The sequence below is a fragment of the Cherax quadricarinatus genome, chromosome 9, assembly GCF_038502225.1.
Source record: "Cherax quadricarinatus isolate ZL_2023a chromosome 9, ASM3850222v1, whole genome shotgun sequence".
NCBI classification, from domain to species: domain Eukaryota; kingdom Metazoa; phylum Arthropoda; class Malacostraca; order Decapoda; family Parastacidae; genus Cherax; species Cherax quadricarinatus.
The window spans coordinates 23,026,657-23,052,917 of record NC_091300.1 but is presented as its reverse complement, the minus strand read 5'-3'; the positions used below and the strand labels follow the sequence as shown (position 1 = coordinate 23,052,917).

General features: G+C 37.5%; 1 protein-coding gene across 10 annotated transcripts in view; it reads right to left on the bottom strand.

The window, feature by feature from the left end:
* Positions 1-211: 211 nt before the first annotated feature.
* LOC128686121 (mitochondrial S-adenosylmethionine carrier protein) overlaps positions 212-26,261 on the bottom strand; it is a 38,305-nt gene continuing 12,255 nt past the window's right edge. For 7 of the 10 annotated variants that reach the window (XM_070083327.1, XM_070083329.1, XM_070083326.1 and 4 more), the window contains exons 2-7: positions 25,614-25,707; positions 24,518-24,674; positions 22,569-22,678; positions 17,461-17,728; positions 11,727-11,865; positions 212-491 (exon numbers count right to left, since the gene is read on the bottom strand). In XM_070083327.1, the coding sequence (XP_069939428.1) occupies positions 374-491; positions 11,727-11,865; positions 17,461-17,728; positions 22,569-22,678; positions 24,518-24,674; positions 25,614-25,652 (831 nt within the window). In that variant the 5' untranslated portion in view covers positions 25,653-25,707 and the 3' untranslated portion in view covers positions 212-373. The remainder of the gene's footprint in view (positions 492-11,726; positions 11,866-17,460; positions 17,729-22,568; positions 22,679-24,517; positions 24,675-25,613; positions 25,708-26,261) is intronic. The other 3 variants (XM_070083334.1, XM_070083333.1, XM_070083325.1) reach the window with 3 other exon arrangements.

Below are 26,261 nucleotides of genomic sequence, written 5' to 3'. Positions count from 1 at the left end.
AAATTAGACTAGTCCGTTTCAGACTCCCAAAAATACACTTACAAAAGCACTTACAAAAATACACTTACATAATTGTTCGAGTTGGGAGCTGTTCGAAACTAGAGGCACCACTGCACTTTAATGACTGCATGGCCTAATCATCAAATTGTTTTTTAAATTATACATTAAAACTATTATTTAATTTTTTGCTAATTTAAGTGAAACACCTAAATGCATTACATGTAATTTATTTTCAAAATAATCATTAGTATAATTAACTATAATATCAATTAGTCTTATTTTACCAGTTAAATTTTTGGAATTTCAATATTCTTTAAAAAATTTCAATATTCTTTCAAAATTCAAAGCCAACTTGAGTCTACATACATTTTTCTTAAAAATCAAAACCTCTCTGTGAACATATGATAGTTTTTACTTTTTCATAGATACCAAGGAAAACTGCTCCACCAATAGAGATCCAAAGGATGCGTGGCATAACTCCAGCAAAAAGCCTGAAAGTAGATTTTTTTTTTATAATAGCTATCCACTGACTTGCTAATCTTTCTTAAAAGTACCATTATTTATATGAAACTAATAAATCTTATATAGACTTTTCAGGCACCCTTAAGTGTTATGTTTTCTAAAAAGTACTTGATACATTTTTTTAATAAATTATATAATTAACACTTGCTTACAATATAGAAAAAAGCACATACATGTACAAGGAGGAGGTTCCCACTGTGGGAATGTACACAAGAAAAAATAATACAAATTAGATAAAAAGAAAAAGTATAATTAGAAAATCAAAGAAAGGTCAGAACAACCCCATAAAATGTACACAACCTAGTGGTTATTACTGCAGTAAAACCTTGACTTAATAGATAACAAAAAAAAGGCACAATACCGTGACTGGAACGATACACAAATAACCCACACATAAAAGAGAGAAGCTTACGACGACGTTTGGGTCCGACTTGTCAATGCTCCAAGTCGGACCGAAACGTCGTCGTAAGCTTCTCTCTTTTATGTGCGGGTTATTTGTGTATTGACTTAATAGACCTTGAATTAACAGATTTCTTATTTAACAGGCAAAATATGTGCCCAGATAACATTTGACAGCAATGGACAAAGTCTGTTAGAACTGTCATTGTCTATTATTCTTATGGTCTCCTGGGTAAATTCATTGCAGAAAGTTCATTAAATCAGAATTATCCATTACTGTTACCATTCACTGAGTAAATTTACTTTTGGATTTAACAGAATAAGTCCGTTAGATTCAGAACAATCCGTTACTGTTATAATCATGGGGAAATATTCTCGTAATTCAGATTTAACAGACGGTCCGTTAAATCAAGGGTTCACTGTATATTAAAAAGAAGTGCCAAACTCTCGTGGGTACATAATATAGTACAGTATATTTAGCCAAGGAATGCCAGGTACAAGGACACCATGTTTAACCCCTTCAGGGTCCAAGGCCAAAATCTGAAGTGGTGCTCCAGTGTCCATGAAATTTTGAAAAAAAAAAAAAAAAAAAAAAAAAAAAAAATTCTTACAGAATTAAAGAGTATATTTTTGTGAAGGTAATTAGACAAAAAAAAATTTTCTGATCAGTACTTACCGAGATACAGTGCCGAGAAGTTTACCCCAAATGACGTGATGGTGGCAACAGCGACGATTTCCACATACGTGCATTACTTTGTTTACCATTTTTTGTAGTTTTTTCTTTTCTTTTCTAATTTTTTTCTTTTCCTACTAACATTTGGGGCCTGAGAGACCAATACTGTATATAATGTATATATATAAACTCACTGTATTGAACACAATAACAGCACTAAAGTTATTATCATATTATTGTTTACCACTGTTGTTTATTACAATAAACATGCACAAATCTTGTATAATACTAATGTTCTATCATATATTTACATATTTACAATCACTGGACATGGTTTTAGAACTGCTGGAGGTTGTGGAGCTCCTTGAAACAAGGCACCATGCACAGAGGTACCTTACATTCCTCACACATAAACTGAGTGTCTTTGCGTCTTTGTTGCCATCGTTTTGTTTGTGCACAGACAATGCATCTCTTCTGAGCAAATTTCTTCTGAGTTGAAGGAAGCTGTATTATGAAATGATCACCTTCCCTCCTCAAACGCTTGGGTATATCCTGAGGAGTTCAAGGACCTTGTTGTATAGCAGGTGTTGTTACCTGGTACTTCATTATGAGTTGTCTGACAACAGACAAACAAAATTCACCATACGATGGTCTGTTGCCAGTCTTCATTTGGTACATATTATATGCATTGAGCATTGAAATGTCCATGAGATGGAAGAAAAGTTTCATGTACCACTTGTAACTTTTACGAACACAATAACAAAGGCAATCTGCATGTCACATTTGTCAACCAAGAGTATGTTTTGTGTATAATCAATCACTGTCACTGGTTTTCGAATACGTTCATTAGTCACTCGATCAACTTTGCCACTGTCTTGCATTTCATTACGGTGAATGGTTGTCAACAATGTGACATCTCATTTGTCATGCCACTGTAATGCCATGATGTCATTGGCAGTAAACACCTGCATGTCATCACCACGAACACCTGCGTTGAGCCTGGGCATATGTTTACGATTAGAACGCACTGTGCCACACACATCTGCCTTGTTCACTCGCAAGAAATCACTGAGTAATGGGCTTGTGTACCAGTTATCGGTATATAATGTATGCCCCTTACCAAGATAAGGTGCCATCATGCTTCTCACTACGTCACCTGAGATACCCAATAACATCTTGGTATCTTTCAATGTTTTACTTCCCGTGTATACAACAATATCCAATACCAGGCCACTGTCACAGTCACAGAGTACAAACAGTTTTATACCAAAGCGTTTCCTCTTGCTCGGTATATACTGCTTGAATGACAGCCTACCTTTGAACAAAATCAAAGACTCGTCAATTACAAAATTCTTGAATGGATAAAAGTACATGCTGAACTTTTGTTTGACATACATAAAAACATTTCTAATCTTGTATAACCTGTCACTTCTGACAGGCCTGGTTTTGTCAGAGAAGTGCAACATATGTAACAGTAAGATAAACCTGTTCACTGGGATGATTTCACTGAAGACCGGGGTAGAAATTAGCCGATCTGTGGACCAGTATGCTTTTATATTATTCTTATAGACATGAGGCATAAGCATTATTGTTGCAAAAAGCAAATACATTTCTGCAACAGTCGTCTCTTTCCACTGGTGTAGTCTTGACTGTGGTGATATGATCGTATTTGCCATGGCGTACTCAAAATACTTATTACTTTCCCTGACAATAGTTTCCATCAATGGCTGGTCAAAGAATAGTTCAAAGAATTCCAGTTCATTTGCAGTGTTTCCAAGAGGGCAAGTTGGTAGAATTGCACTTTCAGAGTCATCGAAGTGGTGGGGCTTGGGAACAAAATTGGGATTTTGCTGCCAATCCCAGATGCAGTTTGCTGGTGGATACTGGACATCATAGGCTGGTTGTGCGGGTAGTTGTGGTTGTGGTGGGCTCGTGGCTGACACTCCGCTTTGTCCTTGAACTGCGGAGTCAGCAGCGTGGGTCCCAGCCTGGGCTGGTGAGTCACGCATGGCCGTGGCACTACCATCACTACTACCACCATCTACTGATGCCTGTGGTCTATCCATGCCAAGTGTAGCCACATCATCCTCACTATCACTATCTATACCTGGTGTAGGGCCACGGGATGTACTCCGTCCCCTGGGCACGGCATAGGTACACTACCCGAGCGCATGCGGCAGCGTACATACCGACGCTTCACCGGTGAATATGATTCCTCACTATCACTACTCGAATGATCGTCAAGAGCAATAAAATCACAATCCACGTCACTATCATCATCATTACTGAAGTCAGAGGCCTGGCCATGCGAAAATAATAGTTTTCTCTTGCGTTGAGGTACAACCGACCGTGACTGACGAGTGCCCACACCAGAGGTAGAAGGTGGAGGGGGGGTCAGGGTTTTCTGCACTATTATCGATATCCTGGTCATTCCTTTCGGTCACTAACTGATCAAAGCCAAAGAATTCGTCTTCATTTCCACTTCCATCACTGTCAGAACTATCAGATAGGAACAGGAGAGTCCCAATTTTCCTTGGAGTGAGAGCTGCCTTGCGACGAGGCATGGTGAACAAGGGTAACTGAGCTGGCGTTCTCACAATGCTATGCGGGCGCCTAGATTTTTTGTTTATGGCGCACACCCACCATGCAGACCCGTTCTCTCACATGTAGGCCTATGAGCGTTTTCACCCTAAATTTGACGGCGCTAGAATTTTGGCGTAGATCTACGGTTTGGATACTCAACGTGAAGCCATCGATCTACGGGACGGACCCTGAAAGGGTTAAATTAAATTCTTTCTTCTTTCAACAAACCAGCTGTATCCCACCAAAGCAAGGTGGCCCAAAAGGAAAAACAAAAGTTTCTCTTTTTAATTTTAGTAATGTATACAGGAGAAGGGGTTATTAGTGCCTTGCTCCCGGCATGTTAGTTGCCTCTTACGACACACATGGCTTACGGAGGAAGAATTGTGTTCCACTTCCCCATGGAGATACAGTGAACCCCCGGTTTACGATATTATTTCATTCCAGATGTTCATGTGCCAGTACTGACCGAATTTGTTCCCATAAGGAATATTGTGAATTAGATTAGTCCATTTCAGACCCCCAAACATACACATACAAACGCACTTACATAAATACACTTACATAATTGGTCACATTGGGAGCTGATCGTAAAGCGGGGCTCCACTGTAAAAGGAAATAAACAAGAACAAGAACTAGCAAGAAAATAGAAGAAAACCCAGAGGGGTGGGTATATATATGCTTGTACATGTATGTGTAGTGTGATTTAAGTATAAGCAGAAGTAGCAAGACATACCTGAAACCTTGCATGCTTATGAGACAGATAAAAAGACACCAGTAATCCTACCATCATGTAAAACAATTACAGGATTCCGTTTTACACTCACTTGGCAGGACGGTAGTACCTCCCTGGGCGGTTGCTGTCTACCAACCTACTACCTCATTTTAAATTAAAATGTTCTACTATATTACTAGCAAGTAAATATTGATTTGAGCTGTCAAATGGGTGAAACATATAAAATAAAGCTTTTCCTTGCTTACGGTGTCCTCAAATTATCAATATTACTGCCACAAGAGCCTTCAAGGGGGAGGGGAGGGGTGATGCTGGAAGATTCTTGACTCGAGTAACTGAATCTATCCTATACTTGACCCTTGTGGGTTTAGCACTTAGTTTTGATTGTAATATCCGAAATTCCAAATTCGAAAACCTCCAAAATCCAAAAGTTTTTAGTGTTGACCTGACATACCACAAATAGATCATTCAGTTGTGGTTATCAGCAATTACTCACTGATTACAGCATGTTTTGTGCTCTGTGGTGTGAAGATACTGTTGAAAATGTCAAAAAGACCTATAGGTAATAGTGAAAAGAAAAAGAGGAAGCATTTATGTTTATCTATATCACAGAAAGTCAAGTTATTGGAAAAACTTGACCGGTGTAAATGCAAAGCGTCTGACTGAGGAGTTTGGTGCTGGAACAACTATCTACCACCTAACAAAAGAGAAGGCCAAATTACTGAAGTTCTATGCTAAAAGTAATGAACAGAAGTTAATGAAAAATAGAAAAACATTGCATAGAGGGACAAATGTAGATCTCGATCATGTACTGATGAAATGGAGGCATTAGAGTGAGCATATGCTGCTTAATTGTTGTGTCTAGGCCTGCATTTAACTTCTTTTTGTAAGCGGTGATCATGTTTTTTTGGTACAGTACCTGTACAGTACAGTGTTCAGACTTGGGTCATCCCCATGCTGTCCTATTTTATAGATGCAAATATACAAATATTCCAAAATCTGAAATCTGAAAGACTTTCAGTCCCAAGCACTTCAGATAAAGGATTCTCAACTGTAATAACTTCCTCCTCTTGAATCAAACCTGACTGCTATAGTTTAATTGTTTACAGCTAGATGAAATAAGAGCTTGCATTAATTACAGGTAAATAAACATTTATATGCTCCACTCTCATAACTGTGTGCAGAAGGATCTTGCAATTACTTATACTATTTGCCACCCATACACATTTGGTGCTTTCTCATGAATACAACAATAATACAGTACATTATTTACCACTGTATGTGCTTCTTCTTATGCAAGAACTCTTAAAATTCAGCTAAACAGACAATGGCAAATTCTTTAATCTAAATTAAAACCTATAAATAATTTTAAAAAGGTAGTAGGTTGGTAGACAGCAACCACCTGGGGGGGTACTACCGTCCTGCCAAGTGAGTGTGAAACGAAAGCCTGTAATTGTTTTACATGATGGTAGGATTGCTGGTGTCCTTTTTTTCTGTCTCGTAAACATGCAAGATTTCAGGTATGTCTTGGTACTTCTACTTGCACTTAGGTCACACTACACATACATGTACAAGCATATATATACACACACCCCTCTCGGTTTTCTTCTATTTTCTTTCTAGTTCTTGTTCTTGTTTATTTCCTCTTACCTCCATGGGGAAGTGGAACAGAATTCTTCCTCTGTAAGCCATGCATGTTGTAAGAGGCGACTAAAATGCCGGGATCAAGGGGTTAGTAACCCCTTCTCCTGTATATATTACTAAATGTAAAAGGAGGAACTTTCGTTTTTCCTTTTGGGCCACCCTGCCTCGGTGGGATACGGCCAGTGTGTTGAAAGAAGAAAGAAATAATTTTAACTATTAATTTGAGGCCCTTCAATAAAAAGTTTGATAATCAAAGTACAAGAATTAGGAAGCCCACAAATCTGGGGGCTCAAATGTACTGTAATGAACGGAGAAAGAGCTAAAATTCAAGTGAGATCCCAGAAGTTCCAACAATTCAGGTATGGTCCCACTTCACAGATGAAGCAGCAGATTGCTGGCAAAATACTTGTGACATGTCACCCTGCCTTGGTGGAAGATAGCAGTAGCACTAATGCCACACAAGAAAATATAACTAAGTAGATTATACATAATCCTTGCCAGGACAGATTTAGACCTCACAGCACTTTACAGTAGTATAAGAATTATTATCAACATGAACTATGTATTTATTGATCCATGAAAAGTCTTTGATGCAGCTAACCAGAATTATCTTCTCCCAAAATTAAAGCACATTACTATGGGCTTGGATTGTGCATGGTACTTTATCCAAACTTACCTTAGTAAAAGACACTATTACATAAGTATGTCATATTTACTTTACTAATGAATGCTGGCATCCTCATTGCAGCATTCTAGGCCATCTCCTATTCCTCCTTGTATATCAGTAACTTTTTAAATACTATGCAAGAATTTAAACCAATGATTAAAACGGCTGCACTTGAATGACAATACAAAGAACTTTAAAAACTCTACACTTGGATGATAACAATTTCACTCAATTTACAAATACTACAGTATTTGGAAACAACTCAACCAACAATCAAATGAAATTCAGAATACATTATATAGAAATAGAATACAGAATAAATTATATAAAAATTTAATAAATGAATTTAAATTTCTAAGCCTTCACATAAGATAAAGTACCAAAAAATGTATGGATGGAGGGAAGGGATAAAAGAGGTTTTGTGTGCAAGAGGCCTGGACATGCAGTAGACATGTGTGAGCGTGTTAAATAGTGAATAGAGACAAATGGTTTTTGGGACCAAACGAGCTGTTCGAGTGTGAGCAGGGTAATATTTTGTGAAGGGATTCAGGGAAACCAGTTAGCCAAACTTGAGTTCTGGAGGTGGGAAGTACAATGCCAGCACTTTAAAGGAGAGGTTTGGAATAATGGCTGTTTGGAGTGACATCTAAACTCTCAGATCTTGGCACCTCTGCAAAAACAGTGATACTGTGTGAATGACAGTGAGAGTGTTTCTTTTTATGGGTCACCCTGCCTCGATGGGAGATGGCCGTCGTGTTGAAAAAAAAAAAAAATCTATATGGTACAAGTATCTGCACAGGAAGAAGAAATGTTTAAACTAATCACAACAAAAAATAACCATCAGAGTCATACCAAATTCTAACTAGCACTTTTATGCAAATATTCTAGCTAAATATTAGAATTTGTTTGTGAATTATAGCTATTATTATAGTTATTGCTACATTATATACTTGTTAATTTTTTTTTTTTCAACAAGTCAGCTATCTCCCACTGAGGCAGGGTGACCCAAAAAAGAAAGAAAATCCCCAAAAAGAAAATACTTTCATCATCATTCAACACTTTCACCTCACTCACACATAATCACTGTTTTTGCAGAGGTGCTCAGAATACAACAGTTTAGAATCATATACGTATAAAGATACACAACATATTCCTCCAAACTGCCAATATCCCAAACCCCTCCTTTAAAGTGCAGGCATTGTACTTCCCATTTCCAGTACTCAAGTCTGGTTATATAAAATAACCAGTTTCCCTGAATCCCTTCACTAAATATTACCCTGCTCACACTCCAACAGCTCATCAGGTCCCAAATACCATTCATCTCCATTCACTCCTATCTAACACGCTCATGCATGCTTGCTGGAAGTCCAAGCCCCTCTCCCACAAAACCTCCTTTACCCCATCCCTCCAACCTTTTCAAGGACGACCCCTACCCCGCCTTCCTTCTCCTACAGATTTATACGCTCTCCAAGTCATTCTACTTTGATCCATTCTCTCTAAATGACCAAACCACCTCAACAGCCCCTCTTCAGCCCTCTGACTAATACTTATATTAACTCCACACCTACTCCTAATTTCCACACTCCAAATTTTCTGCATAATAGTCACACTACACATTGCCCTTAGACAGGACATCTCCACTGCCTCCAACTGCCTCCTCGCTGTGGCATTTACAACCCAAGCTTCACAACCATATAAGAGTGTTGGTACTACTATACTTTCATACATTCCCTTCTTTGCCTCCTAAGATAACGTTTTTTGTCTCCACATATACCTCAATGCACCACTCCCCTTTTTTCCTTCATCAATTCTATGATTAACCTCATCCTTCATAAATCCATCCGCTGACACGTCAACTCCCAAATATCTGAAAACATTCATTTCTTCCATACTCCTCCTCCCCAATTTGTTATCCAATTTTTCTTTATCTAAATCATTTGATACCCTCATCACCTTACTCTTTTCTATGTTCACTTTCAACTTTCTACCTTTACATGCACTCCCAAACTCATCCACAAACCTTTGCAATTTTTCTTTAGAATCTCCCATAAGCACAGTATCATCAGCAAAAAGTAACTGTGTCAATTCCCATTTTGTATTTGATTCCCCATAATTTACTCCCACCCCTCTCCCTAACACCCTAGCATTTACTTCTTTACAACCCCATCTATAAATACAGTATATTAAACAACCATGGTGACATTACACATCCCTGTCTAAGACCTACTTTTACTGGGAAATAGTCTCCCTCTCTTCTACACATCCTAATCTGAGACTTACTATCCTCATAAAAACTCTTTACAGCATTTAGTAACTTACCACCTATTCCATATACTTGTAACATCTGCCACATTGCTCCCCTATCCACTCTATCACATGCCTTTTCTAAATCCATAAATGCAATAAAAACTTCCCTACCTTTATCTACATACTGTTCACATATATGCTTCAATGTAAACACTTGATCTACACATCCCCTACCCACTCTAAAACCTCCTTGCTCATCCACAATCCTACATTCTGTCTTACCTCTAATTCTTTCAATAATAACCCTTCCGTACACTTTTCCTGGTATACTCAGTAAACTTATTCCTCTATAATTTTTACAATCTCTTTTGTCTCCCTTCCCTTTATATAAAGGAAAGGGGGACAAATATAGTTATTATTAAAATCACAAAAAGTGGTTAAAATATAGGTCATATACTGCCATGAATAATAAAAATTTTACCATTACATTTATGAGAGTTTCCAAAACATGGGATTCAATACTAGTTATAGCACATTTTAAAGTAGTTGTGCTCTCATTTAGAATACAGTATTGTTCTGTGCTCACAGTCTTTTAACCCTTTGAGGGTTTTCGTCGTACTAGTACGTTTTACTCGTAGGGTTTTTTGACGTACTAGTACGCATAAATTCTAGCGGCCTCAAATCTAGTGGAAGAAAGCTGGTAGGCCTTCATATGAAAGAATGGGTCTATGTGGTCAGTGTGCACAGTCTAAAAAAAATCCTGCAGCACACAGTGCATAATGAGAAAAAAAAAACTTTGACCATTTTTTTTTAATAAATCAGCGACTTTGCAGTGTATTTTCGTATGGTATTTATTGTTGTATTCTAGTTTTCTTGGTCTCATTTTATAGAATGGAAGACATATTACAGAAATTGAGATGATTTTGACTGGTTTTACAAAGAAAGGTGCCTTGAAATTGAGCTCAAAGTAGCAGAAATGTTCGATTTTTACCAAACTTCAAAAGTAAACAAATCGTGCCAAGCGTGCAATACATGTCAACTGGTGAGTCTAATATTCTTTCACAAGTGCACCAATAATATTTATACCATTTTTTACACTAATGCAGTAGTCTGCATAACAGTAAATCTTATATTTTTTGTGAAAATAAAAATTCAAAGTGGAAAGCAAAAGAATATAAGAGGGGACTTGAGACATGACTAATGACTAGAGGAAATGTCATTTTAGTGCCAGGAATGTCTTTCTTGTTTATTCTGGACCCTATTCCGAAATTGGCATCTTTTGAAATTTGTGTGAAATTGGCAAAATTGCTAAATTCTGACCACTGTACTGGATAGTTGAATTTCATAAATGAGTGGTTTCTTGCATCCATTCGATAGAAAAAATGGAGTTCTAGCGAAATATTCATGTTTTTGTCGACTAGTACAGTGAAATTGGCCGAAAATGGGGCTCAAAGTGGGCAAAATCGCCGATGCGTAAACATCGCCGAGACCGCTAACTTTGCGAGAGCATAATTCCGTAAGTTTTCTATCAAATTTCAAACTTTTGGTGTCTTTATGATCGGGAAAAGATTCTCTATCTTTTCATAAGAGAAAATAATTTTTTTTTTTTTTTAAATTTGGCCGACCCTGAGAACGAGTTTCGGAGAGGGCCTGTCGACCCTCAAAGGGTTAAACCAGAGATCTAAACAATAAACATCTTTTATTTATGATAAAATCAGTAACACATCTAAATTACTGGAACTTCCTAGAATGTATTCTCTGGAATGAGCACAAGAGATGCCTAATAACATACACACAAAAAAAAAAAAAATACCCAGATATCAGGTACAGTATCTGATCTGTAAACTGAAATAACTTGAGTAACATACAGAAGGAGTGTAGAATAACCTCCCAGTGAAGAGTATGGGTGCCATAAGTGCAATTATAGAACATGATTCGAGGTTCAACCTTCTACAACCAGCAAAGCAATGCTGCATGACCCATATGGGTTTAGCACTTGTTTCTCAATAATACAAGCAGAAATTCAGGTATGAGAACTAGACAAAATCCTATTGGAGGTGCGTGGCCAGTCAGCTTGTTATAGTTTTATGAGCTGTAGGCAGCAACAGCCTGGTTAATCAAATGGCCATCAGGAAAGTCTTGCCTTGAGCTGAGCTGAGCTGAGAGACTAGGACCTCTTAAAGTTGATCACAAAAATAAGCTGAAATGAAGACTGACCAATGTCAAGTTTCTAATAATAAATTTAATTATTATATATTTACCCTGGAATGCCATGCTGTTTGTACACTACTTTCATTGCACTGGTTATGCTCCCTTTAGCTAAACTGTCAGTTCGCTCTGCCAACATAATTCTAGTTTTCGCAACATCCAGCGGTGTTGTCAAAGCTGCAGAGAATCCACCTGCAAGACAAGTGAACACTATTATACAGGGTGTTTTAAAATGATGGACCCAATTTCAAAGCAGACTGCTTTGAAATTGGGTCCATCAGGGTAATATTTAGTTAAGAGATTCAGGGAAACCATAATAACTGTCTTTGCAGAGGTGCCCAGATACAACAGTTTATAAGCATATATAAAGATAGCATATAACACATCCCTCCAAACTGCTAATATATATACCAAACCTTTCCTTTAAAATGCAGGCATTGTACTTCCCATTTCCAGTACTTAAGTCTGGCTATATAAAAATAACTGGTTTTCCTGAATCCCTTCACTAAATATTACCCTGCTCACACTCCAACACCTCGTCAGGTCCCAAAAATCATTCGTCTCCATTCACTCCTATAACACAATCATGCATGCTTGCTGAAAGTCCAAGCCCCTTGCCCACAAAACCTCCTTTACCTGCTCCCTCCAGCCTTTTTGAAGATGACCCCTACCCCCTTTCCTCCCCCTACAGATTTATACATTCTCCATGTCATTCTACTTTGATCCATTCTCTCTAAATGACCAAACCACCTCAACAACCCTTCCTCAGCCCTCTGACTAATACTTTTATTAACTCCACACCTTCTCCTAATTTCCACACTCCGAATTCTCTGCATAATATTTACACCACACATTGCCCTTAGACAGGACATCTCCACTGCCTCCAACCGCCTCCTCGTTGCAGCATTTACAACCCAAGCTTCACACCCATATAAGATTATTAGTACTATACTTTCATACATTCCTTTCTTTATTTTATTGTTTTATTCTGGTATTTAATTTTTTACTTTACTTTTTTATGCTGTTAGTACTGTCCTTTTTACTGTAAGGTTTAGGATAAACACTGCATACAACACAAACAGTTGTTTATTTCCCAGAAATTTGGCATACAAAACATGGTCGTAAGTCGTGTAGTCGTATGTCGAGCAGGTTGTAAATCGGATGGTACGTGTATCTGAAAACATTCACTTCTTCCATACTCCCTCTCTCCAATGTGATATCTAATTTTTATCTAAATCGTTTGATACCCTCATCACCTTACTCTTATCCATGTTCACTTTCAACTTTCTACCTTCACACACCCTCCCAAACTTGTCCACTAACCTTTGCAACTTTTCTTTAGAATCTCCCATAAGCACAGTATCATCAGCAAAAAGTAACTGTGTCAACTCCATTTTGTACTTGATTCCCCATAATTTAATTCCACCCCTCTCCCCAACACCCTAGCATTGACCTCCTTCACAACCCCATCTATAAATATATTACACAACCATGGTGACATTACTCATCCCTGTCTAACACCTACTTTTACCAGGAAGTTATCTCCCTCTCTCCTAAACACCCTAACCTGAGCCTCACTATCCTCATAAAAACTCTTTACAGTATTTAGTAACTTACTACCTATTCCATACACTTGTAACATCTGCCACATTACTCCCCTATTCACTATATCATATGCCTTTTTTAAATCCATAAATGCAATAAAAACTTCCCTACCTTTATCTAAATACTGTTCACATATATGCTTCAATGTAAACACTTGATCTACACATCCCCTACCCACTCTCAAGCCTCCTTGCTCATCTGCAGTCCTACTCTCTGTTTTACCTCTAATTCTTTCAATAATAACCCTACAGTACACTTTTCCTGATACAGTTAGTAAACTTATTACCCTATAATTTTTACAATCTCTTTTGTTCCACTTCCCTTTATATAAAAGAACTATACATGCTCTCTGCCAATCTCTAGGTACCCTCCCCTCTTTCATACATTTTTTTTTTTTTTCAACAAGTCGGTCGTCTCCCACCGAGGCAGGGTGACCCAAAAAAGAAAGAAAATCCCCAAAAAGAAAATACTTTCATCATCATTCAACACTTTCACCACACTCACACATTATCACTGCTTTTGCAGAGGTGCCCAGAATACAACAGTTTAGAAGCATATACGTATAAAGATACACAACATATCCCTCCAAACTGCCAATATCCCAAACCCCTCCTTTAAAGTGCAGGCATTGTACTTCCCATTTCCAGGACTCAAGTCCGACTATATGAAAATAACATTTATTAATACATTTATTAAATACATTTATTAATACATTTATTAAACATAAATACCAACCACTCCTACTCTATATTTCCCCCTGCTTTCAACATTTCTGTCATGATCCTGTCAGTTCCAGCTGCTTTACCCCCTTTCATTCTACATAATGCTTCATGCACCTGCCCCTCACTCACATCCTGCTCTTCTTCACACCTAAAAGATGTTATACCTCCCTGGCCAGTGCATGAAATTACTGCCAACCTTTCTTCATCAACATTTAAAAGTACCTCAAAATATTCCTGCCATCTACCCAATACCTCCATCACCCCATCTACTAACTCCTCTACTCTGTTTTTAACTGACAAATCCATTCATTCCCCAGGTTTTCTAAATTTGTTTATCTCACTCAAAAAAAAATTTTTTTTTTCATCAAAATTTCTTGAAAGTTCCTTTCCCACTCTATCATCTGCTCTCCTTTTGCACTCTCTCACCACTCTCTTCACCTTTGTTTTACTCTCCATATACTCTGCTCTTCTTACAACACTTCTGCTTTATAAAAACCTCTTTTATCACACCCTTTACTTCATCATTCCACCAATCACTCCTCTTTCCTCTTGCACCCACCCTCCTATAACTACAAACTTCTGCCCCACATTCTAATACTGCATTTTTTAAAACTATTCCAACCCTCTTCAACCTCCCCACTACTCATACTTGCATCAGTCCACCTTTCTGCCAATAGTTGCTTATATCTCACCCTAACTTCCTCCTCCCTTAGTGTATACACTTTCACCTCTCTCTTACTTGCTGTTGCCATTTTCCTTTTGTCCCATCTACCTCTTACTCTAACTGTAGCTACGACTAAATAATGATCCGATATATCAGTTGCCCCTCTAGAAACATGTACATCCTGAAGCCTACCAATCAATCTTTTATCCACCAATACATAATCTAACAAACTACTTTCATTACGTTCTATATCATACCTTGTATACTTATTTATCCTGTTTTTCATAAAATATGTATTACTTATTACCAAACCTCTTTCTACACATAGCTCAATTAAAGGCTCTCCATTTTCATTTACCCCTGGCACCCCAAATTTACTTATTGCTCCCTCCACAACATTTTACCCACTTTATCATTGAGATCCCCAACCACAAGTACTCTTTCACCAGGTTCAAAACTCCCCACACACTCACTCAACATTTCCCAAAATCTCTCTCTCTCTCCTCTATACTTCTCTCTTCTCCAGGTGCATAAACACTTACTGTAACCCACTTTTCACATCCAACCCTTATTTTACTCCACATAATTCTTGAATTTATACATTTATATTCCTTCTTTTCCTGCCATAACTTATCCTTCAACATTATTGCTACTCCTTCTTTAGCTCTAACTCTATTTGAACCCCCTGACCTAATCTCATTTATTTCTCCCCTCTGAAACTCTCCTACCCCCTTCAGCTTTGTTTCACTTAAAGCCAGGACATGCACCTTCTTCTCATTCATAATATCCACAATCATCTCTTTCTTATCATTTGCCCAGATTACAAATGCATTTCTTATTACTGAAAAATACTTAAGTTGAAGACTGTTACTGCTTGAAGAACTGTGCATAATTCAATTATTGACATTTATTGAATATACCCATACCCATATCACACATAAAGTGGGAGTTGTCACAGTTGCTCTATGCTGATGACACTGTGCTCTTGGGAGATTCTGAAGAGAAGTTGCAGAGGTTGGTGGATGAATTTGGTAGGGTATGCAAAAGAAGAAAATTAAAAGTGAATACTGGAAAGAGTAAGGTTATGAGGATAACAAAAAGATTAGGTGATGAAAGATTGGATATCAGATTGGAGGGAGAGAGTATGGAGGAGGTGAATGTATTCAGATATTTGGGAGTGGACGTTTCAGTGGATGGGTCTATGAAAGATGAGGTGAATCATAGAATTGATGAGGGGAAAAGGGTGAGCGGTGCAGACAAAGAACTTTGTCCTTGGAGGCAAAGAGGGGAATGTATGAGAGTATAGTTTTACCAACACTCTTATATGGGCGTGAAGCATGGGTGATGAATGTTGCAGCGAGGAGAAGGCTGGAGGCAGTGGAGATGTCATGTCTGAGGGCAATGTGTGGTGTGAATATAATGCAGAGAATTCATAGTTTGGAAGTTAGGAGGAGGTGCAGGATTACCAAAACTGTTGTCCAGAGGGCTGAGGAAGGGTTGTTGAGGTGGTTTGGACATGTAGAGAGAATGGAGCAAAACAGAATGACTTCAAGATTGTATCAGTCTGTAGTGGAAGGAAGGCGGGGTAGGGGTCGGCCTAGGAAAGGTTGGAGGGAGGGGGTAAAGGAGGTTTTGTGTGCGAGGGGCTTGGACTTCCAGCAGGCATGCGTGAGCGTGTTTGATAGGAGTGAATTGAGACAAATGGTTTTTAATACTTGACGTGCTGTTGGAGTGTGAGCAAAGTAACATTTATGAAGGGATTCAGGGAAATCGGCAGGCCGGACTTGAGTCCTGGAGATGGGAAGTACAGTGCCTGCACTCTGAAGGAGGGGTGTTAATGTTGCAGTTTAAAAACTGTAGTGTAAAGCACTCTTCTGGCAAGACAGTGATGGAGTGAATGATGGTGAAAGTTTTTCTTTTTCGGGCCACCCTACCTTGGTAGGAATCGGCCAGTGTGTTAATAAAAATAATACCCATACTTAAACTTTAGTTTTATCCCCCATAATGATTGATCAGCAGAGTTCCAAACTACCTTAAGGTTTTGTAATAAAATCTAGATAAAGCTATTCTTTCAAATGTACTAAGCTTTCAACAGAAGATATTGAACAAGGATACATATTTAGTATAGCCCTAGACATTTTGTATTTGAATATCTTTTCATGAAATGACCCTTCAAGTTGGGTGCATGCCTCAAAACTGAGGAATGTCCTCAGCAGGCACACAAGTGAGAGTAGAGAGGATGAAACATAAAAACACAGTAAGGCACACAAAAATTATAATGCAAACCACAAGAAAAAGAGTATTTGTTGAAAGGGTGATAAGATAAAGAAAATGGAGCAAACCATTATGTGCCACTAGTGTGAAGGCAGGGTAAAAAAAAAAAGAGCCATCAATAATAGTTAGGGTTTGTCTCCTAATCTAGATTTATAGTAAAGTACAGGAGAGCCCTGCTTATACAACCGGTTAGGTTCCAGGCTACCGCTGTAGTGAAAATCGCTGTAAAGTGAATCGTAGCTTTTTTCACTTTCAAATTAACATAAAAGCCTGATAACATGTTTACAGTATTATATATTAAGTGAGCAATATAGTTAAGCCTAAAAAAATGCCTGTATAGTACACACATTACTTACCTTAAAATATTTTCATCCTTAGCTTATAGTGAGTGGTGAAAATATTTATTATAGGAAGTCTGAATAAATGAAGAATGGGTATAATTGACAGCCTGTGTATTAGCAAAATGCTGTAAAGCGGGGCCTGCCTGTACTTTTAATTCTCATGTTCTTAAAGTCCACTGACCTGCAAATGCTCCACAAAGGGATGCTTGCCATGAATCTACATAATATCCTTGTCTTTGTGACCACCATTTCTTCAGTATCTCCCACAAAGGAAACTGAATAACTGAGAATGGAATCTCTCTTGCAACAGTACTGAAATATCCACGAAATAAGCCCCTGAATCCTTCATTCTTTAAAATATCTTGAAAAACTTTGATGGAAGACTGATATAGCTGTGCCTGTCTTCTCTGCTTGGCCAGCTCCAATGGCACCCTGACTACAGACGATACCTGAAACATACAAAAGCGGAAAGGTGTTAATGTTTTGTATACATAACAGATATACATTTACATACACTATGATTCATGCTTTGTTATAATCTTCACAATGACACATCTTAGTATCACTTGTAATATATGTTTCAAAACTAAAGTTTCGTTTCACGAGAGATCCATCCAGTAGCTTATTAGCCTCATGTTACACTTACATGTATATTCAGTGATCATACAACAGGTTAAGGGAAGCAATAATGACCAGGGGCGGGAGTGGGATGGTTCAGACAATTTATTTCCTGAAAAAAATCACTGAGCCTGTAATCACAAAAAATTCAGTATGAATATATGTTATGATGATAACATTGCCCACCACTGTGACTGGAAGGAAATGCTGAGTTTACAGATTTCTGGGAACAAAAATCAATCAACTAGGGCTAAATGAAGTAAAACAATTCATATGTACTCACAACTAACTCACAGGCTAAAACAAACTTTCAGGAAACATGGACACAATCACACTCACAATTAAGCAAAGAATTTCACAAGTACTGGAGAGCAAGGATTATGGAATTTATGAACTGACAGGTCATTCAACGTTCTATATGACAACAGCTCCCAGTCACCCACAAATAATACATACACAATGATGGTGTCGAGGGGTGACTTGGGAGAGCTTCAACCCCACAATTTCCATTAGCCTCCTCAAAGCCACCCCAAATAAAAATTAAAATGCACAAGTAATAATAGGGATTTAGAAAAGGCCTATAATAGGGCAGATAAGGAAGCAATGTGGCAGCTGATGAAAATATATGGAATAAGTAGCAGGTAACTACAAGCAATAAAGAGTTTTTATGTGGATAATGAGGCTCCGGGTAGGGTACCAACCTTATGAAGGAGAGAAGGGGGATATTTTCCAGTAAAACTAAGCCTTAGAAATATGGGATGTCACCATGGCTGACTAATATATTTATTGGGAAGGTTGTAAAGGAAGTAGATGCTCGTGTGCTGCAAAGAAGTGAAGGCTTTAACCCTTTCAGGGTCGGCAGGCCCTAAACTTGTTCTCAGGGTCACCAAATTTAAAAAAAAAAAAAAAAAAAAAAAAAAAAAAAAAAAAAAAAAAAAAAAAAAAAAACTTATGAAATGATAGAGAGTCTTTCCCCGAACATAATGACACCAAAAGTATGAAATTTGATGGAAAACTTACGGAATTATGCTCTCATGAAGTTAGCGGTCTCGACAATGTTTACGCATCGGCGATTTCGCCCACTTTGAGCCCTATTTTCAGCCAATTCCAATGTACTAGTCGACAAAAATCATAACTATTTCGCTAGAACTCCATTTTTTCTATCGAATGAGTACAAGAAACCACCCATTTACCGATTTCAACTATCCAATAAAGTGGTCAGAAATTGGCAATTTTTGCCAATTTCACACAAATTTCAAAAGATGCCAATTTCCAATTAGGGTCCAGAATAAACAAGACAGACATTCCTGGCACTAAAATAACATATTTTCTGTTCATTAGTCACATCCCCAGGCCTCTCTTACATTTCTTTTGCTTTCCACTTTGAATTTTTATTCTCACAAAAAAATATAGAAGATTTACTGTTATGCAGACTACTGCATTAGTGTAGAAATGGTATAAATAATATCAGTGCACTTGTGAAAGAATATTAGACTCCCCAGTTGACGTGTATTGGATGCGTGGCATGATTTGTTTACTTTTGAACTTTGGCAAAAATCGAACATTTCTGCTACTTTGAGCTCAATTTCAAGGTACTTTTCACTGTGAAACCAATCAAAATCATCTCACTTTCTGTAATATGTCTTCCATTCTATAAAATGAGACCAGGAGAACTAGAATATAACCATAAATAGCATACAAAAATACACTGCAAAGTCGCTGTTTTACAGCAAAAACACGGTCTTTTTTTTTTTTCTCATTATGCACTGTGTGCTGCAGGATTTTTTTTATACTGTGCACACTGACCACACAGACCCATTCTTTCATATGTAGGCCTACCAGCTTTCTCTCGCTAGATTGGAAGGCACCAGAATTTATGCGTACTAGTACGGCACCAACCCTGGCATGCAAGCCGTACTAGTACGGCACCAACCCTGAAAGGGTTAAAGGATCAAGACTCCAGTACAAAGTGGGAGTTAATCGCAGTTGCTCTTTGCCGATGACACAGTTCCTTTGGGAGATTCTGAGGAGAGGTTGCAAAATTCGATGGACAAATTTGGGAGGGTATGTAAAACCAGATTAAAGGTGACCATAAAAAAGAGCAAGGCGATGAGGATAACAAAAGTCTAGGTAATGGAAGGCTGGTTATCAGATTCATGGGAGGAAATATGGAAGACATGAATGTATTCAGATATCCTGGGGTGGACATGTTGGCAGATGGGTCTATGAGACAAAATTAACCATAGAATAAAGAGGAAAAAGGTAGGTGGTGTGTTGAGGTATCTATGGAAATAAAGATGTTTATCAATGGAGGCAAAAAAGGGGAAGGTACAAGAGTATAGTGATACCATAACATTTATGAGTCTGAGGAATGGGCTTCACATGATGCAGAAAAAAAAGGGGCTGGAAGCAGTAGAGACGTTATGTTTGGGAGCAATGTGTGGAGTAAATATTATGCAGAAAATTAGGCACACAGAAATTAAAAGACAATGTATTTTTTTTTTTTTTAACAAGTAGCCATCTCCCACCGAGGCAGGGTGACCCAAAAAGAAAGAAAATCCCCAAAAAGAAAATACTTTCATCATCATTCAACACTTTCACCTCACTCACACATGATCACTGTTTTTGCAGAGGTGCTCAGAATACAACAGTTTAGAAGCATATATGTATAAAGATACACAACATATCCCTCCAAACTGCCAGTATTCCAAACCCCTCCCATTTCCAGGACTCAAGTCCGGCTATATAAAAATAACCAGTTTCCCTGAATCCCTTCACTAAATATTACCCTGCTCACACTCCAACAGTTCGTCAGGTCCCAAATACCATTCATCTCCATTCACTCCTATCTAACACGCTCACGCACGCTTGCTGGAAGTCAAAGCCCCTCGCCCACAAAACTTCCTTTACCCCCTCCCTCCAACCTTTTCGAGGACGACCCCTACCCCGCCTTCCTTCAGGTGGTTTGGGCATTTAAAGAGGATGGAACAAAACAGGATGACCAAAAGGGTGTACAATTCTGGAGTGAAGGGAAGGAATGGTAGGGGTTGTTTTAGAGAGAGTGAGGATAAAGGAAGTTTTGAGTGCTAGGAAACTGAGCATCCAGCAGGCTTGCATGAGCATGTTAGATCAGAATGAATGGATATAAATGTTTTTTATGGCATGATGTGCTGATAGAGTGTTAGTAAGGTAACATTTATGAAGGATTTAACCCTTTCAGGGTCCAGAGGCCAAATTTCAAAGTGTGCACCAGGGTCCAAGAATTTTCAAAGAATTATTTTGTTATTTTTTTCTTATGAAATGGTAGAGAATCTTTTTCTGAAGGCAATAAAATAAAAAGTACAAAATTTTATGGAAAATTGATGAAATTATGCTCTCGCCAATTTTGATGTGTCAGCGATTTTTATGCATCAGTGATTTTGCCAACTTTGCCTCCCATTTTAGGCCAATTACATTATTCCAGTCAACCAAATTCCTAGCTATTTCACCAGTAATACTTCCATTCTATCGACTGAGCACATGAAATTGCCAAGTCAACTGTTTCAATTACAAAATAAAGTGACTGGAAATTGGCAATTTGGCCAATTTAACAGAAAGTTCAAAATATTCCAATTTCAAAATAGGATCCAGGATAAACAATGCAGGCATTCCTGGCACTAAATTAACATTTCCTCTGTTCATTGGTTACATTTTCTGGCTTTACAAATGAATTCCATTTTGATTTTTTATTCACATAATGAATTTTTATTCAAATCAAACAACAGAAGATTTACTGTTATGCAGTATTGTAATAATTGTAGAAATAATATCATCACATTTGTGAACGTATATTAGACCCACCAGCAGGCATGTATTAGACGTGTGAGGCCAATTGTTTACTCTTGAACATCAGCAAAAATTTAACATTTCCGCTACTTTGAGCTCAGTTTCAAGCCATTTCCAGTGCTAAAACCAATCAAAATCATCTCTATTTCTGTAATATATCTTACATTCTATCAAATGAGACTAAGAAATCACAAATGCAACTATAAAAAACATACGAAAAAACACTGTAAAGTCGCTGTTTAATAAAAAATTACAGTCTCAGTTTTTTTCTCTCATTATACACTGTGTGCTGCAGGATTTGTTTTATGTGGTGCACACATACCACAGAGATGTATTCTCTCATATCTAGGCCCAACTTTACTGCTCACAGCTTATCAGAGTGAGCCGAGCTCATGGCGTTGATCTACGGTTTGGACCCTCAACTCAAAGTTGTAGAACTATGGCACAGACCCTGAAAGGGTTAGGTAAGCAGGTAGCCAGACTAGAATCCTGGAAGTGGAAAGTACAGTCAATACATTCTGAAAGAGTAGGGGTGTTGCAGTTCAAAGGGTTGTTTGAATTGTGATGTCTACTCACTTCTAGAAAAACAATTATTTGAATGAATGATGGTAAATATGTTTCCTATGATTTTAAGTCACTCTGCTTTATTAGGAGATGGCCAATGTGTTAAACAAATAATAATAATAATAATAATAATAATAATAATAATAATAATAATAATAATAATAATAATAATAATAATAATAATAATAATAATAATAATAATAATAGCAATAAGCATCCTTAGAAAACTTCAGTTAAGTATAGCATAGAGTTAATTTGAATAATGAAATAAACTTTACTTACAACTTCTCCCATACAAGCTGCTGTCATATGAACCACAGGTTGGTAATTACTCAATACATGGACTCCTAATATTTTCTTTGTGCTCTCATAGGTGCAAAAAAACAATGCCGCTGAAAGACAATAAATTTCAGTAAGTGTGGTGCTTTCAATAATTATTGATAGTAATACTTTTATAAAACATGTTTATTATTTTTACTAAATTTTAATAAACTACAGGTACAGCAGGTCCTTGTGTTATGCTGTTCCAGCTTACAATGTATAATACGCAACTGGCACTCTAGAACCAATAAATGACTTATGAATGAATACTGATCTGCAGTTATGATCACTGCAATTTTTCCCACCAAGGCAGGGTGACCCAAAAAGAAAGAAAAACCCAAAAGAAAGAAAAAACTTTCAACATCATTCAACACTTTCACCATCATTCATACAATCACTGTCCTTGCAGAGGCACCCAGATACGACAGTTTAAATGTCACTCCAAACATCCAATATCCCAAACCCCTCCTTTAAAGTGCAGGCATTGTATTTCTCACCTCCAGGACTCAAGTCCAGCTAACCAGTTTCCTTGAATCCCTTCACAAAATATTACCCTGCTCACACTCCAACAGCTTGTCAGGTCCCAAAAACACAGAAATTCCTTTTTTTTTTATTAAAGTCCAGGGTTTATTCCCTGGACCTCAGCAATGAGAGTTGCTCCTATCACCATTGGGCAATGGCGACAACTGTCCCTCCTTTCTTCTTCTTATTTTTAGTAAGCTGTATGAGAAAAGAGGTTACTTGCCCATTGCTCCCAGCATTTTAGATGACTTTCACAACATGCATGGCTTACGGAGGAAAGATTCTTATTCCACTTCCCCATGGATATGAAAGGAAAAGTAATAAGACCAAGAACTATTAAGATAAAAATCAAAGAAAACTCACATGAGTGTGCATACATAAATATGTACATGCATGTTTAGTGTGACCTAAGTATAAGTAAAAGTAGCAAGATATACCTGTTATCTTCTGTGTTTATGAGACAGAAAAAAGACACCAGCCCTCCTCCCATCATGTAAAACAAAAATTACTTTCAATAGTTTTTCTTGGCTATTTTTTTTTCACTAACTGCATTCATATTTTGCACATGTTTATTTTATGCATGTGTGGAGAGTTAATATTAGCCTGGAGTTATACATGATTGTTATACATCAGACACCATGGCAGGGTAACCCAAAAAAAAAAAAAAAAAAAAAAAAAAAAAAAATGCCATCAATCATTCCCACTAATCCCTCACTAACTACTTCTAGTCTCCTCCTCAACTGCAACATTCAGAGACCATGTCTCACACTCAAACTACAGTGTTGACACCACAGGATTCTGATACATTCCCCTCTTTGCATCCAGTATATAGCCTCTCCTCACTTAGCGATGTACTCGTTTACCGATGCCTCAGATTTAAGACGTGCTCTCTGACCAGTAATCATACTTAAATAATGTATATTAGAGCTGATTTCCTCTATTCTGTTTATTTCAATATACAGTACACTGCTGTATAAACATTTAAAAATACAGTGGACCCCCGGTTTACGATATTATTTCATTCCAGAAGTATGTTCAGGTGCCATTACTGAACGAATTTGTTTCCATAAGGAATATTGAGAATTAGATTAGTCCATTTCAGACCCCCAAACATACACGTACAAACGCACTTACATAAATACACTTACATAATTGGTCGCATTGGGAGCTGATCGTAAAGTGGGGGTCCACTGTACTAGAAATGTTATAAATGGTGCAATGTCACCAACATTAAAATATTATCGAAGATGGTGGACACAAACTCACTACCATTATAGTATGCTCCTCACTTAGCAACGAATTTAACGGCATGGTCTCAGGAACGGAACTCTGTCGTTAACTGAGGAGAGGCTTTACTGTACTATTACACAAATTATCTTTGTACAAACCACCAGGTGCCGAGGCAACAGCAGCAGGTCCTAATCCAAAATAAATTCCACGAAATCCTCCCGAGGCCCTAAAACCTGCCTTACTTTGTAGACGAGTCTTCAGAGTATCAAGGGGAAAGAGTGCAACATCTGTTGACAATCCTGCAATTCCACCAGCCTGCAATAAGAAAAGGAATTAACACTGTTCCTCTGCATTACTATTTCACCATAATCATATTGTAAATTGGCAATATGGAATATACGCATATACACTACATACCTTTGATATACCTTACCTTTGAAGAATTTCGAGAGTATATCTACTCTCTGAGCCCGGCCATGGGCCAGGCTTGTCTGGTGCTCGCCTGGTCAACCAGGCTGTTGCTGCTGGAGGCCCACTGCCCCACATATCCATCACAGCCTGGTTGATCTGGCATATGGTAAACCCCTTTACAATGCAGTAATCCCAAGATATAACAGACTAATAAGGGATTGTTCAAGTGTTTGTTACATAATGTAACAAACATAATGTAAAAAATAGCAGAAAAATGCACTTTATACCTAATACACTACTGTACACACAATTTACAAATATGTATAGTACCCATAATTTTAACCCTTAAACGGTCCAAACAGATCGACGTTCAAATTCGTAGTGCTACAAAAGTAGATCTACTTTTTTTTACATATTTTCAAATATAACAAAAAAAAATGTAGATAAAAGTTTTTTTACACATTTTCACATGTAAAAAAAAAAAAAAAAAAAGATTTACATTTTTTACATACTTTCAGATATTGAAAAAACGTATATATACGTTTGGACCATTTAAGGGTTAAAATTGTTACACTGAGGTCCATCATATCAAGGGTTCACTGTACATTATTTTCCTGAAAACTGCACTCTGAAAATAATTTGTGTTGCAAAAACTGAAGAACATACAATATGGGGAAAATGGTGCTTTGTCCTAGAATTCTAGTTAAACTAAAAGATATTACGAGTGACAACCCATCTCTTCAGTTTTTTGAAAATGAAGAAAAATTCCAAAGAGATAATGCATAAAATCAACAAGAAATAAAATGCTAGCCACAGTTCACAGAATCTTAAAACACATTTTACCAGTAGGGAAGTAGTGAAATCAGGATCCTTGTGACTCATATCTTAGAACTGGGTGAAATCTATTTCTTCAGCACTTTTCAGAAGAAATCATTACCTGAAATTTAAAGAACTGATAACTCAAGATTATTATATACAATAAGAAATAAACAAAAATATAGTAAGCTTTATTTGGGCTAACACTAGTTGAAGAGTTGTCATATGTTAATTGTGTATACAGCGGACCCCCAGTTATCGGCTGTTCCTGTTATCGGCCAACTCGGTTATAGGCTGGTTTTTCGGCTACCAGTTATCGGCCGTTATTTCATTTATCAGCCATGTTGGATGCACTTTGTCTCTTGGTGTGTGAAGAAGCTTCTGCTCATTCATCCAAACATTTCACTTATTTTTCATTGTTTTTGGTTGTTTTTTGTCAGTGCAACTGTGAAATAAGTAACCATGGCTCCAAAGAAAGTTCCTAGTAAAGTTCCTGTGGCAAAGAAAGTGAGAAACACCATGGAATTTAAGCGAGAAGTTATTGAAAAATATGAGTGGTGTGAGGGTGCTGGAACTTGCCAGGATGTATGGGAACAATAAATCTACCATCACTTCCATTCTGGCAAAGAAAGAACAAATCAGGAAGCTGATGTTGTGAAAGGAGTAAATGTGATT